Source organism: Saccopteryx leptura, chromosome 2, assembly GCF_036850995.1.
Source record: "Saccopteryx leptura isolate mSacLep1 chromosome 2, mSacLep1_pri_phased_curated, whole genome shotgun sequence".
Taxonomy (NCBI): domain Eukaryota; kingdom Metazoa; phylum Chordata; class Mammalia; order Chiroptera; family Emballonuridae; genus Saccopteryx; species Saccopteryx leptura.
In genome coordinates this window covers 271,052,243-271,068,059 of record NC_089504.1, presented here as the reverse complement: position 1 = coordinate 271,068,059, position 15,817 = coordinate 271,052,243, and the positions used below count along the sequence as shown (strand labels likewise).

The window sequence follows — 15,817 nt, the reverse complement described above, 5'->3', positions numbered from 1 at the left end:
GCTGAAGAATGTATAAAGGAAAAGGATTTGGCTGATTTGAACTGGTTTAAAACTTTCCAGCCATTTGCTAAACTGACTTTTAAATCTGTGGTTTTATCTTTTGGGGGGGGGGTTCAGGGACAGAGAGAGAGTCAGATAGAGGGATAGATAGGGACAGACAGACAGGAACAGAGAGAAATGTGAAGCATCAATCATCAGTTTTTCGTTGCGACACCGTAGTTGTTCATTGACTGCTTTCTCATTATGTGCCTTGACCGTGGGGCTACAGCAGACCGAGTAACCCCCTGCTCGAGTCAGTGACCTTGGGTCCATGCTAGTGAGCTTTTTGCTCAAGCCAGATGAGCCCGTGCTCAAGATGGCAACCCTGGGGTCTCGAACCTGGGTCCTTCTGCATCCCAGTCCGATGCTCTATCCACTGCGCCACCGCTTGGTCAGGCTGGTTTTATCTTTTATTTCAATGTTATTTCATGAATGATCTCCACTTGGTTAGCATGTATCTACCAATAGTTTATCCTGTTAACTAATTACTAATACTTGAGCTGTTGGCATGGTGACTCTTGAAATTTTTGAGTGTAAAATCAGAAAAGAAGCCTTAGTTTATATAAATCTTCCTAGTAAACTACACATGTATTTTAACTTCCTTTATTTAATGACTTGTAATCTAAAAGCTTTAAGATTTTATATGTAATTTTGACTAACTATCAAAAAGCATTAAAAAATCTCTTAAATTCCAACACTAAGGCCTGACCTGTGGTGGCACAGTGGATAAAGCGTCAACCTGGAAACGCTGAGGTCACCAGTTCAAAACCCTGGGCTTGCCTGGTCAAGGCACATATAGGAGTTGATGCTTCCTGCTCCTCTCCCCCTTCTCTCTCTCTCTCTCTCCTGTCTATAATGAATAAATTTTTAAAAAATCTTAAAAAAAAATTTTCAACACTAAGGTATGGGCCATTTTTAGTAGTCAGGAGTGGGATAGAATTTTAAAATGAGTGGTTAGGCAAATAAAAGATCTACTTTTTGAAGTGTTTATATTATTTATTGTGTCTTGTTTTTGAAATGAAATAAGTGAAAATACTCCCTAAGCTTTTCTTTAGCTTCACTAGTCAGCAAGAATAAAGTCAGTCTGATAAAGCAGAACCTTTAAAACCTTTTAAAGATTTCATGGGTTATCTTAAAATCAATATTAGAATAAAGTGGAGTTTTAGCTCAATTATTTTTAAAAAGTAATTTCTCAGCTTTTTTTTAAAGCTCCTGGAGCTTTTTGATAGTGAAGATCCCAGAGAACGTGACTTCCTGAAGACTGTTCTGCATCGAATTTATGGAAAATTTCTTGGATTAAGAGCATTCATCAGAAAACAAATTAACAACATTTTCCTCAGGTAAATTTGTCATATAGTCATATGCTCCCCACTTCATATTTTATTTTTATTCTAGTTCCTTTAGGTTAACTTTTAATATATGAAATCTGGAAATTTAACTGCTAGTATTTGTCATTTTTAGCCTTTTTTGTGGACATTATTTGATCTCATCTAACTTTATAGAAATTTACAACCTGTTTTTCATCTAAGTGGATAGTAATAATGAAGTTTTTCAATAGGTAATACCAGTGTTACTTATGTTTAAGATGTATCATGCTGGTCGGATATCTTGGTTAGAGAGCACTTGTCCCAGTGCATAAAGGTTGCTGGTTCAATCCCCAGTCAGGGCATATACAGGAATAGATTGATGTTTCTGTTTCCCATCCTCTCTCTCTAAAATCAATGAATATATTTTTAAAAGAGATTTATTGTGAGGAGAATTTGTCTAAGTATTTCTTTGAGCTTTTTGTCTGAAAAATTTGTAACTACTATAAAAACCAGTCATTCTTAGATGTACTTTCAATTGATTCTCTGACAGCTGATTAAATTTAGATGGAGCCAGCCCTGGCTAGTTGGCTCAGTGGTAGAGTGTCAGCCTGGTCTGTGGATGTCCTGAGTTCAGTTCCCAGTCAGGGCACACAACACCCCTCCCCCTCCTGCTTCTCTCTCTCTCTCTCTCTCTCTCTCTCATCCTCTCCTGCAGCCATGGCTCACTTGAAGTGAGTTGGACCCGGGTGCTGAAGATGGCTTTATGGCCTCCACCTCAGGCACTAAGAAGAGCTCGGTTGCTGAGCAGCAGAGCAATGCCCCAGATGGGCAGAACATTGTCCCCCTAGTGGGCTTTCTGGGAGGATCCTGGTCAGAGCACATATGGGGGAGGGAGTCTGTCTCTGCCTCCCCTCCTCTCACTGAATTAAAAAAAAATTTATTTGGAGCCTATCTTTTTAAATTTTTATTTATTGATATTAGAGAGAGAATGACAATGAGAGAGACAGGAACATCAATCTGTTCCTGTACGTACTCTGACCAGGGATCAAACTAGCAACCTCTGCACTTCAGGGTAAAGAAAATTCTTAACCAAATAAGCCATCTGGCCAAGACTGTATGGAGCCTCTCTTTTGGCTACAGTGTAAGTGATAGTCTGTTTAGTTGCTTCGAAGTAGGACATTTCACTATAATACTGTACTACACTTCAGGTTTGGTGTGTTTTTAATTGAAGATCTGACAAATTAGGCCAGCATTTCCACATTGTAACAACAAGAGTGTCTTTCCCCAGCTGTGTGTCATCCTTTCCCTGTCCTGTGTTCGAGTTTGACTCCCCGCTTTTTATTTAGAAAATTAAATTTAACAGGGTAACATTGATCAACAAGAGTACATAGATTTTGGGCAAACACACATCATTTGGACAGTCAATTATGTTGCATATCCATCACCCAAAGTCAAATCATCTTCCGTCACCCTATATTTGTCCCTATTTATACCCTTCTTCCAATCCCCTTTCTCCTCCCCTGACTCCCTTTTTTAAAGGTGATTTTAATCTTGGAAAGCTAGACTGCAGAGTGTAGTTTAGGGTTGGAGAGGTTCTGAATAAAAGTGGCTTTATTACATATGGGTCCTTTTCTCTTGCATTTTCCTATAAGTAGAGGTTTTCCTATTTTGGAAAGTATTTCCTTGAGAAAACTCATCTTTCTTACACATTTTTAAGTAAAATAAAATATTCCAAGTGAAATTATATTCTGTTGTCTTAACATATAGCACATTTTAGGAGACGTAGATGCTTAAAATAGGAAATATTTTAAAGTATCTGGTTTAGTAGGAAATACTTTTTTTTATAAGATTGCTAAGAATAATTGATTTGAGGTAAAATAATTTACAAAGGATTCTTACAGTATGCTTGTATAGTTCTTATAGTTGCCCTTTGGGTTGATTTCTTTACCTTTCTGTTCCTTCCTTTTAGTTTCTGATGTTTGATTTTCATACATCTATATTTTAAATTCAGGTTTATATATGAAACAGAGCATTTCAATGGTGTTGCTGAACTCCTGGAAATATTAGGAAGGTAGGTCAGTTATTTTTTGTTGTTGTCCTTTCTAAGACTTAAGTAACTTTGAATGTTTTATGTATTAAATTCATAGCTGGAGTTGGAGAAATTATTTCATACTTTAGAATTTAAATATGGAGTACAAGATAGTGTTTCTCAACTGAATTCTTATTATAGTTATTTTAGAGGGTCAGCATATTAAAGTACTGTGGTGCAAGACATCTGTTTCAGAATAGGCTTCCTGCTTTTGAAACTGTGGCATATTTTATGCCTAATTGCTGCCAGACTGCCTCCAAAATTTATAGGATCTGATTGGGAAGAGATGAAATAAGCTATAGTGAATCTTTGATGAAGTTAAAAGAATCCTTGCTCCTTGATGACAGATCATTCCTAATCTATCTTTTCTTTTTAGACTAATCTATACCCTTTTAGTTTACACGAACATTTTGCTTCTTTATTTACCACATAGCAGTAGCATTATTGAGAGATGTTGAGACCCCTGTATTTGTATTAGAGAACGATTTTAGCCTCCTCAGTAAGAGAAAATGAATATGGAGAAGACTACTTTTTAAGATCCTTCAGTAAAGTCAGAGAAACTATCCCTTTACTTCCAAAACTATTAAAAAGTCTTAATATTGTGATATTGACTCTCCTGAGGCTTTAGGGGGGAACACTAAGGGCAACAGTGCATAAATAAAGTGATAGGCTTTTATAGAAAATGTAGAAATTAATTACTTACTGGGACATTAATTGGCAGTCCTACTTTTCTTTTGGGATCATTGAGTGACTTAGAGGAAAGACTTCATAGTATAGTCTTTCTAAAGTAGCTTGAAAATGAGTGATTCAACACCTGGAATGAAGTGGAGTGCTGTTCTTATGTACTCGTGGGTATAATAACTGGTAGGAATCAAGTAGAAACTACTTAACCCTTCCCCCTACCTTTTTTTCCCTCCAGTATTATCAATGGCTTTGCATTGCCACTGAAAGCAGAACATAAACAATTTCTAATGAAGGTTCTTATTCCTATGCATACTGCAAAAGGATTAGCTTTGTTTCATGCTCAGGTAAGTTTCAGAGAAATTTCAAATTAAATGAAAAGTTTCAAAGATTGATATAAAGGCAGAGAAACTGAGAAGTACTAAGGTGGCAGTTATAAGCATGATTAAACACTTGACTTTGTAAGTCATCCAAAGCACATTTTTATTATAATTTAAAAGTATTTTATTTAGAATTATTAAATAAGCTCAATGTACATTAAGTATAAATACAGGAAATAAGATACCAACTTATTTTCTAGTCTAGGCCCTAACCTAATTAAATGATGCTGAATAAATTTACGTAACTGCAGAATGTTCTGTCTAGCTGTGATAACCTATTTTGTCTCCTCTATTAATATTTAGAGAATATTGTTATCACCATAGGCATACATATAGAAATATGCTGAAAAAAGAAAATGTTAGCTCTAGTCTTAACTTTATAGTCAGAAGTTACTGAAAAAAATGTTTTTTAATTAGAAGTTATTTTCAAGGTTAAAAAGTTATACAAATGTGAGTATATTAATTTTTATATAATGAGATTAGCCTAGAGTAAAATTTATTAAAATGAAGTAGTCATTTTCGTTAGCTAAATATAAAAACCCTGCATCACTAAATGTTACTTCACTCAATTTATAAACTGTCCCTTACATTTTAGCTAGCCTACTGTGTTGTACAGTTCCTGGAGAAAGATACAACATTAACAGAACCAGTAAGTTGTCTATTTGTTTTTATTTTTGGTCTACATTGCAGCACTTCAGTCTACCTACCTTTATACCGTTATATACCATTATAGAGTTATCAAATAATACTAGTAATGTACTTTAAAATCATTGACAAGCAATGTGAGGTTAATCTACATTTAAAGAACAGGGTTGGGAAGGGGCATTCTCATGAGTTATGTGTCTTGAATAACAAGCATAGATTAATATATATTAACAGATAGTAGTTGATGACAGGATCTTGTGACTACAGTGAAATTTTATATACATATTCTCTTCACTGATGCTTAAGATGTAATCTTGGAATAAAGGTTGTTGTTTATGAATCAACATAGCAATTCAGTACTTGAATTCTGCTTACTGTATATTTAACTATAGTATGAAGATTCAGAAAATAGATTATCATGAAAATTACTTGAAAAATCAAGAAAAACAAAAGATAAAATAGAAATAGAAAACAAAACTTTAACCTTAGTGAGCTGAAAATTTCAGTAAGCCTAGGTGTCCTGAATCTAGATATTTAAACTAAGAGTGGTTGAAGCATTGCTGTAGGTTTGAAGGATTTAAACTATTTGTTCTTTTTTATGTTATGAGCTTTCTGTGGCTAACCGTTGTGGTGCTTAGGAAACTTAGGTAGTTAGTATTCTCCCTTTGATTTGACCTTTAAACACTCCCTGATATTTTGAGTTTTTAGACTTCGAGATTTGCAGTTCTTTCTCAAAACAGCTAAAGACAGGTTTTTTTTGTTGTTTGTTTTTTGTTTTTACAGAGATAGAGAGTCAGAGAGAGGGATAGATAGGGACAGACAGGAACGGAGAGAGATGAGAAGCATCAATCATTAGTTTTTTTGTTGCGACACCTTAGTTGCTCATTGATTGCTTTCTCATATGTGCCTTGACCGTGAGGCTACAGCAAACCGAGTAACCCCTTGCTCAAGCCAGCAACCTTGAGTCCAAGCTGGTGAGCTTTGCTTAAACCAGATGAGCCCACGCTTAAGCTGGCGACCTCGGGGTCTCGAACCTGGGTCCTTCTGCATCCCAGTTTGACACTCTATCCACTGCACCACTGCCTGGTCAGGCTAAAGACAGTTTTTAATGACAAACCAGAATTAGAAACCCAGTCTTTACATGAAAACCACATTAGCCTCTAACATTGATTAAACTTAATACAAATCCGTAAGTCTCATTAGAACTGAAACAGAAAACCCATAACATAATTCACAGTTCATGCTTGATGAATAGTAAAGATATAATTTAAATATAATAAAATAATATGGGATGGATAGGGGAGATGGTTATTTCTTTTAGAGTAGGTTAAGGAAAGGAATGATGGCCAGACATGTGGCTTAGTGGAAGTAGAAGCAAGGATGAAGAGATAGTAGGTATATGTCTAAAGTTGACAAAAAATAGTCTTTAATTCATAAATATCTGTAGACATAAGAGATCTTGCAGTTTCTACCATAGGCTATTCCAGCACCAAAATTATGGCCATGTTACTTGGGTCTGAGCCTTAATACTTATTTTCTAGAAACCTGGCATTCATATCAAAGCTTCCTACAAATTAAAATAAGAGCTTTGGCTAGTTTATTACAATTCTATATGTTCCTCAGTTTTGTATTGAAATTACTTTCTAAAACAGAAATGACTGTTATTTCTGTTTATGAAAGTAATGTGTGTTAATTTGGTCCACACAATACAAAATCATAAAGCACAATGTGGAGGAAGTTCCTGGAAATCTTGTTCTAGAAGTAAACATATAAATGAATATATTTCTGGAAACTTTTCCATGTGTAGGTTAAACAAATGGTGGGACAGCGCTAACCAGGTTTTCTCACCTCAGTATAATGTGGGTATCTTTCCTTATGAGCCTGCTGCTTCATTTTTTCACTGGTAGTATCAGATTCCATTATGGATTACCCTACATATGTAATCAATTTTTCATTAATGGGTACTTGAATTATTTTAGTTTTCATTGTTACAAACATGTTGCTGGGTGAAGGGATGTTTTAGGGTGTTGGACTTGTTCTGTGTCCTGTCTGTGGTGTTGGTTACAAAAAAACAAAAACAGAAACCCATTGTGTATAAAACCCCTCAGAACTATACACCAAAATAAGAAAAATTTCATTGCATGTAAACTTTTTTAAATAAATTTTTATTAATGTTAATGGGGTGACATCAATAAATCAGGGTACATATATTCAAAGAAAACATGTCCAGATTATCTTGTCATTCAATTATGTTGCATACCCATCACCCAAAGTCAGATTGTCCTCCGTCACCTTTTTTATCTAGTTTTCTTTGTGCCTCTCCCCCTCCCCCTCCTTCCCTCCCGCATCCCCCCTCCCCCCACCCCCGTTAACCACCACACTCTTGTCCATGTCTCTTAGTCTTGTTTTTATGTCCCACCAATGAATGGAATCATGTAGTTCTTGGTTTTTTCTGATTTACTAATTTCACTCCGTATAATGTTATCAAGATCCCACCATTTTGTTGTAAATGATCCGATGTCATCATTTCTCATGGCTGAGTAGTATTCCATAGTGTATATGTGCCACATCTTCTTTATCCAGTCTTCTATTGAAGGACTTTTTGGTTGTTTCCATGTCCTGGCCACTGTGAGCAATGCTGCAATGAACATGGGGCTACATGTGTCTTTACGTATCAATGTTTCTGAGTTTTGGGGGTATATACCCAGTAGAGGGATTGCTGGGTCATAAGGTAGTTCTATTTTCAGTTTTTTGAGGAACCACCATACTTTCTTCCATAATGGTTGTACTACTTTACAGTCCCACCAACAGTGAATGAGGGTTCCTTTTTTTCCACAGCCTGTTCAGCCTTTGCTATTACCTGTCTTTTTGATAGTAGCTAATCTAACAGGGGTGAGGTGGTATCTCATTGCAGTTTTGATTTGCATTTCTCTAATAACTAATGAAGGTGAGCATCTCTTCATATATCTGTTGGCCATTTGTATTTCTTCCTGGGAGAAGTGTCTGTTCATGTCCTCTTCCCATTTTTTTATTGGATTGTTTGTTTGTTGTTGAGTTTTATAAGTTCTTTGTAAATTTTGGATATTAGACCCTTATCTGAGCTGTTGTTTGAAAATATCATTTCCCATTTAGTTGGTTGTCTGTTTATTTTGTTGTCAGTTTCTCTTGCTGAGCAAAAACTTTTTAGTCTGATGTAGTCCCATTCATTTATCTTTGCCTTCACTTCTCTTGCCTTTGGAGTCAAATTCATAAAATGCTCTTTAAAACCCAGGTCCATGAGTTTAGTACCTATGTCTTCTTCTATGTACTTTATTGTTTCAGGTCTTATATTTAGGTCTTTGATCCATTTTGAATTAATTTTCGTACAAAGGGACAAATTGTAGTTGAGTTTCATTCTTTTGCATGTGGCTTTCCAGTTTTCCCAGCACCATTTGTTGAAGAGGCTTTCTTTTCTCCATTGTGTGTTGTTGGCCCCTTTATCAAAAATTATTTGACCATATATATGTGGTTTTATTTCTGGACTTTCTATTCTGTTCCATTGGTCTGAGTGTCTATTTTTCTGCCAATACCATGCTGTTTTGATTGTCATGGCCCTATAATATAGTTTGAAGTCAGGTATTGTAATGCCCCTAGCTTCATTCTTTTTCCTTAGGATTGCTTTGGCTAATCGGGGTTTTTTATAGTTCCATATAAATCTGATGATTTTTTGCTCCATTTCTTTAAAGAATGTCATAGGAATTTTGATGGGAATTGCATTAAATTTATATATTGCTTTGGGTAATATGGCCATTTTGATTATATTTATTCTTCCTATCCACGAACAAGGAATATTTTTCCATCTCACTGTATCTTTTTCAATTTCCCTTAACAATGCTTTGTAGTTTTCATTATATAGGTCCTTTATATTCTTTGTTATGTTTATTCCTAGGTATTTTATTTTTTTTTGTTTATTGCATGTAAATTTTTTAAACCAAATTATTAAAAATAAAGATATGTTGCTGGGCCAAAAAGTACATGGAAATTGTAACATTACAAGTTCCACAAAGCATGAACAATTTAATAGTCCAATCCAGAGCATAAAGATGCCAGTTTTCCCTTACCATAGCAGAACACTGTTTAAAATTTTTTGCTAGTCTTAATAAGTATAAGATATTTTAATTGGCTTTTTGTCTATTACAGGGTTTGAGCCATCCTTTTATATGGTTATTAGGCGTTTATGTTTCTCCTTTGCCTATTTTTAATCCTTTTCCTATTTTGCAAATTTTTTTGTCCATTTGGAGCTTTTAACTTTGTGCAGTTTTTAATATTTGCCTCAAAGCTAAGAAAAATTTTTTATCTAGTGGAATGTATTCATCATGGCTTCTGGCCTTGCTGTCATGCTAAGAAAAGTCCTTCTACCCTTTGAGATTATAAAAATATTCTGTAATATCATATTCTGGTTATTTTATGGATTTAGTTTTTATTTGCAAAAACTTCATTCCATCTGTAATTGTTTGCTAGGGCTGCCATGACAAATTACCACAAATCTGGTGGCTTAGAATAACAAATTTATTTTCTCTCAGTTCTGAAGGCCAGAAGTCCAAAATCAAGGTGTCGGCAGGGCTGTATTCCCTCCAGATGCGCTAGGGGAGATTCCGTACCTTGCCTCTTCCAGTTTCTGGTGTCTCCAGGTGTTCCTTGGCTTGTGGCTGCATCACTCCAACCTCACATTGCTGCCTCTTCTGTCTCTGTGTGTCTCTTATAAGGACACTTGTTGTTGGATTTAGGGCCCACCCAATAATGCAGGATGATTTCATCTTGAGATCTTTAACTTAATTACATTTGTAAAGATCCACTTCCCAAATAAGTCACATTCATAGATTCTAGAAATGAAGATATAGACATATCTGTTTGAGGGCCACCATTCAATGCACTATACTATTTGAAATCAGAATTGTGTGTGACAAGGATCAAGAACTGTATTAGTTTCCTATTGCCAAAGAACAAATTACTACAAAATTTAGTGGGTTAAAACAACAAACATTCATTATTTCTTAGGTTTTATGAATCAGGAATCCAGGTATGATTTAGCTGGCACGCTGCTGCTGTAGGGTTTCTTACAAGGCTGCATTCGAGGTGTTGTCCAGGGCTGAGGTCTCATTTAAAGACTCAGATGAGGAAGGATCTGCTTCTAAGTTCACATTGGTGGTGAAATTCAGTTCCTCAAGTGCCGCTGGACTGAGGGCCTCAGTTCCTAGCTGGCTGTTGGCCAGAGGCCACCCTCAGTGCCCTGTCACATGGGCCTCTCCAGCATAACAGCTTGTTTTATCAGAGTTGTAAGATGAAAAGGCTTTACAATCTGCTAGTGAGATGGAAGGCACTAGGCCAGTCCACACGCGAGGATTACACAAGAGTGTGAATTCAAATAGCAAAGATTATGGGAGATTATTTTAGGAGTCTGCTTACTAAAGGTTCTGCGTTTTTTTTTTCTAAATGGTGAGACACCTGTCCAGGTACCACCACTTAATTGACTAATACAGCTGTTTCCAAGGAACTGAAATTCTGCCCTTGTCATCTATTAAACCCCCATGTACATGAGTCTTTTCTGTCCGTCTCCATGCCAATACCATCTTGTTTTAATGCTGATCTCAGTAGTGTAGGTTCCATTCCACTAATTCTCCCTCTTCTCCTTGCCCCCATTCTTACTCACTTACATATATGGATTTTAGAATAAATCTTTCTAGTTTTAGAAACTAATTCAGTTGGCATTTGATTGAAATTATATTAAATTTATAGATTAAGTATAGAGGGAACATCTGTAGAATATTCTATTTCTGGTCTTTCATGAAATTCAGTCAAGTTTTATAGTTTTCTTCATATAAATCTTAAACATTTCTTACTATGAAAGGCATCTTTTTATTTTCACTATTGATACTGTTTTATAAAGGTATTTATCTTTTATCTGACCATTTATTGAATTTTCCTACTCATTATATTTTTTCCTACTTATTTAGTAGTAACTGTTTTAAAAATACATGTTATTTTAAAATTACAAAAATGTATAATGTATACTTAGACAAATAAGTATACTTCTGATATTCCTTTCCACAGTTACTCATCAGATCCTTTTCATCTTACTGGATTGGCTCCAGAACAGTGGTCTCCTCGATTTTAATTTTGAATGTGTGTTCTTCATTATTTGACCAGACAGTAACTAAAATAACCTAAAAGGCTGTCAAAGATCTCTTTCCACTGCAGCACCAGCCCAGATGGTTTTACAGCCTGTTTCTAAGAAACCACTATATAAGATGATTACTGATGGTTTCTGATAAATTCTTAGTTCTAGCTTACTAAATTTTTATCAGGATAATCAATCAAAAATATCAAATAACTGTTTAAAATCTTGTGAGATACAACCTATTGCTATAGAGTTCAACCATCCTGGAATTTCTGAAATAAATTATAACTGGTCAGATAGTATTGTTCTGTTAATATATTATTAGATTCACTTTAGTATAAATTTTTACAATTATGTTCCCTTAAATTTATGACCTGTTTTATTTGGTTATCAATATTGTGTTAACTACATATAAAATAAATTGGCAGCTTTCTGGCTTTTTTGGTGCTCCGTAATAGTTTAAAGTAACAGGAATAATCTGTCCCTTAGTTTCTCCCAAAGATAACCTATACCCCTCAACCCAGCAGTTATATTTTCCTTTATTTTTTAGTAGCACTTACTATTGAAACTTTTATTTATGTTTGGTAACTTATGTTGGTCTTTCTGCTTCATGAAAATCAGGGATTTCATCTGTCTGTTCACCAGCCTCTAGAACAGTATGTGGTTAATAAAAGGCCAAAGCTGAGCAGACAGTCTGGGATACAGTTAAGATACATAAGACAGTGATCTGAATACTTCAGAATGAGTATTGCTATAATCACAATTATTAAAAATTTCCTAGGATTAACTAACCTCATTGCTTAATTCATGCTCAACTTTTCCTTTTTTGCAGGTGATCAGAGGATTGCTGAAATTTTGGCCAAAAACATGTAGTCAGAAAGAGGTGGGTGTTGTTTAACAAAAATAGCACATTTTAGTAAAACTCTGAACCTCAGGCGGATAAACCGTATTTTTATTGTCGCTGCTACCAAGTGGGGGATACTCTGTGAGGATTAGAGAGTTGTTAGAACATCTGTCAAGTCTTTTTTTGTCTACTGTGTAATTTGTAGGTTAACCTCATTTTAATGTTTTCTATATTAACACCCTATAATTTGTCATGTTTCTTAAAATCTTTTTAACCTAGGTGATGTTTTTAGGAGAAATTGAAGAAATCTTAGATGTCATTGAACCGACACAATTCAAAAAAATTGAAGAGCCCCTTTTTAAGCAGATATCCAAGTGTGTATCGAGTTCTCATTTTCAGGTACGGAGTTTTCAGTAAAGCCAATTTTATTTTCTACTATTTCTTTTCTTTTTTTTTTTACATTTATAAATGTCTCTTTTAGGTTGCAGAAAGGGCATTGTACTTCTGGAATAATGAATATATTCTTAGTTTGATTGAGGAGAATATTGATAAAATTCTGCCAATTATGTTTGGTAGTTTGTACAAAATCTCCAAAGAACACTGGAATCAGTAAGTGACTTTTATGTTAATTGTGTTATTTTTCTGTTTTTGGTTTTTTAACCTGTCATTTGCTCTCCTAACTTCTACATAAAACCTATACAGATTTGGAACTTAGTCCAAGGTTAGCATCAGTTTTATTCTGCTCACTTTATAAATATGTGTGTCTATATGTACTTAATGTTGATTGAAAATTACAAATCTCCCTGAAGGTAGAACTAGCTGGTGTGACATTCTGCAGCAGTGTGTGGTCAAAGCCTTTGGGGAGACCAACCTAGCAATTTCCAGAGATGCAGAAAAGACTGTGTGAATGCCGAGGTGGGTTGACCTGGCGCTGGTAACAGTCTTATGTCTGCAGGTAGCACTATGTCAGGGAGAAGCTGGAGTGTTTAAGGTGACATCAGTGATGTTTAGATGGCATATCTTCTAACAATTTATGGTAGCTGGATCTTCTTCATGTTCTTTTAATGCAGCTGTTACTCAGGGTTTGAGACTTTCCAGCAGACATGAAGATGACCATGACATTTTAGTGAGGGTGGTCTCTACCAACACTGGCTGTGTGACCTGGAGCAAATTTCTAAACCTCTTGCATTTAGTTATCCCTAACACGGATAAGTGAGTCAGCCAAATTTTAACCCACTTAAGTGAGTATGTTACATTTCCTGTTAAGTGGCATCAGTAACCCAGGACTGGCTTGTTTTCATTTTAGGACCATCGTAGCCCTGGTCTACAATGTGCTGAAAACCCTCATGGAAATGAATGGCAAGCTTTTTGATGATCTTACCAGCTCATACAAAGCTGAAAGACAAAGGTATTCGATATTTGATATTTTAAATTACATTTTAGGTTAGTTGAATCTTCTCTAAGTTAAAATTATAATGTTTAAGAAAATCAATTGCATTAAGTATTACAATTTGAATGTCTAGAAACATTTTTAAGTCCTTTTCAGGTAAACTTCCTCTGATGGTTCCATCAGAGTCTATAATCTTCATGCAGCATCAGGGTGGCTAACTCATGATTTTAATATGAATTATAAATCTCTTGATCTCATTCTGAGCCTAAGACTTCATCAGTCTGGTAGGATCTGCATTGTGAAATACAATTTATGCTAAGTTTTAACTACTACTTTGTATAATTTTGTTTTTTATATTTATGAAAATCCTTTTTCCCCCCATGGGCTTCTATAATGAACTTTATTATTTTAATTTTACGCTGAGAGATAGGAAGGGGAGAGAGATGAGAAGCATCAACTCGTAGTTGCATCACTTTAGTTGTTTATTGGTTGCTTCTCATACGTGCCTTGATGGGGGGAGGGGGGTGCTCAAGCTAGCTCCCTCAGAGTTTTGAACCTGTTTCTTCAATGTCCCAGGTCGATGCTCTGTCCACTGTGCCGCCACCACCAGTCAGGCATGAGCTTTATTCTTGACCTCCTTGCACAACAATTTTTTTAAGCTTTACCCCATTTTAACAAAGGGGTAAAGTCAGCATAGTTCTCTTTTGGAAAGAAAATTCCCATAATGGTAATAATGCCTGTGGCTCAGTACTGTTAATATTTTTGTTCCTTGTGATAATACATACTTTAGAGAAAAATTGATAGCACACATCAGCATTTAGGAACTTGGCTTAGTGATTACCACAAAATAATTTAAAAATCACTTCTCATTTTTTTCAAACTTCAGGTGGGTAGTAACTACTGCACCTGACTCCACCTGTCACTTGATAATAGTTACCATTTACTTTTAATAATTAATAGTGCCTACTCTGTTTGGAAAAGCTGATATTGTTCAACTTGTCATGGTTTTCTTGTTTTCAAGTAGAGAAAGGATAGTTCTTCAAGACCATCCTAGTCTACCAATAACTGTAAATGCATTATTTTTTTTAAATATCACCTCTCAAGAAGGAATATAAATTACGTATATAAGTTGGAGCCCAGGAACAAATGGAAAGAAAACATGACTAATATCATATAGAACTTATATCTTAATCTGCATAAATCAGCACCTTTGTGCCCTTAATCATATAAAACTTCAAAACAGTTTAGTCCAGGTTATTCAGAAGTGTTTTGTATAGAGTTGAAATTAAGTACACTGCTCACAAAAATTAGGGGATATTTTAAAAATGAATATGAAGTGATAAAATATCCCCTAATTTTTGTGAATAGTATATTTGAAACAATGTAAGAGATTAAACTTTGCATTTGGTATCTAAGGGACAAGAGATAGTAAGTTACAGATTGGTTAGTGGCTAGAGATGTGGTACCAAAGGATGTGGATTCCAGCCAGAAATGGCTCCAGACTGAGTTGTGGCCAGCCTTTCCATGTGTTTGTAAAAGGACTATGCCTGCTACAGGAACTGCGAGAGGTTCATGAGAATATAAAAGTCTGGGTTAAGACTTCCAGTCAAGGTGGCTCACTGGGTAAGCACTGTGCTCACCTTCTGCCACGACCACATCAGAATTACCAATAAATAAAAGAACCACCACCACTGAGAACCACCTGAATGGAAACCCTGTAAGGATATAAAGGAGCCACAATGAAGAGACTGTTAGGAGGAATATCTTGACTGTGGAGGTCCCCTGAGAAGTGAGGGGTTCCAGCCCCACACTGGGCTCCCCAGCCAGGGCACCAGTGCCAGCAGGAGTCCCCATACCATCTGGCTGTGAAAAACAGCAGGGATTACGTCTGAGTGAAAGTGGGCTGCTGGAGTCCGAGCAGTCCTCTCAAGGGGTCTGCACAAAGACTCACACGCTGTGGGCAGCAGCAGGAACACACAGGGAGGGACAGAGCTGACTGGGTACAGGGCAGCTCTCCGAAACGGAAGCACTGGCCGGTGCCAAATCTCAGCTCCCACGAACCTAGCTAACATGGTCACCCTGTCTTGGTAAGTCCCTAAAACACTGCCCCACCCAGCTCATGAACCTGGCCCAGGCCACCTGCTTTGGCTCTTGCTGTGGACTTTCCCAAAATCTCTTAGTGGTCCACAAAGCCCCACTGAGCAGCAGCTCACCTCAGTGTCCTGTACATCTTCCTAAACAGCCCCAAGCTCACAACAGGTGGCAATTGGGTCTCAGTTTGCATT

The 15,817-nt window shown here is 36.1% G+C and overlaps 1 protein-coding gene across 1 annotated transcript in view; it reads left to right on the top strand.

Annotated features, from left to right (window-relative positions):
• Window positions 1-15,817, top strand: part of PPP2R5A (protein phosphatase 2 regulatory subunit B'alpha) — a 62,103-nt gene that overhangs the window by 38,746 nt on the left and 7,540 nt on the right. Inside the window, exons 5-12 of the mRNA XM_066361789.1 lie at window positions 1,249-1,379; window positions 3,358-3,417; window positions 4,355-4,463; window positions 5,092-5,145; window positions 12,131-12,181; window positions 12,422-12,541; window positions 12,624-12,751; window positions 13,449-13,550. Coding sequence (XP_066217886.1) covers window positions 1,249-1,379; window positions 3,358-3,417; window positions 4,355-4,463; window positions 5,092-5,145; window positions 12,131-12,181; window positions 12,422-12,541; window positions 12,624-12,751; window positions 13,449-13,550 — 755 coding nt within the window. The remainder of the gene's footprint in view (window positions 1-1,248; window positions 1,380-3,357; window positions 3,418-4,354; window positions 4,464-5,091; window positions 5,146-12,130; window positions 12,182-12,421; window positions 12,542-12,623; window positions 12,752-13,448; window positions 13,551-15,817) is intronic.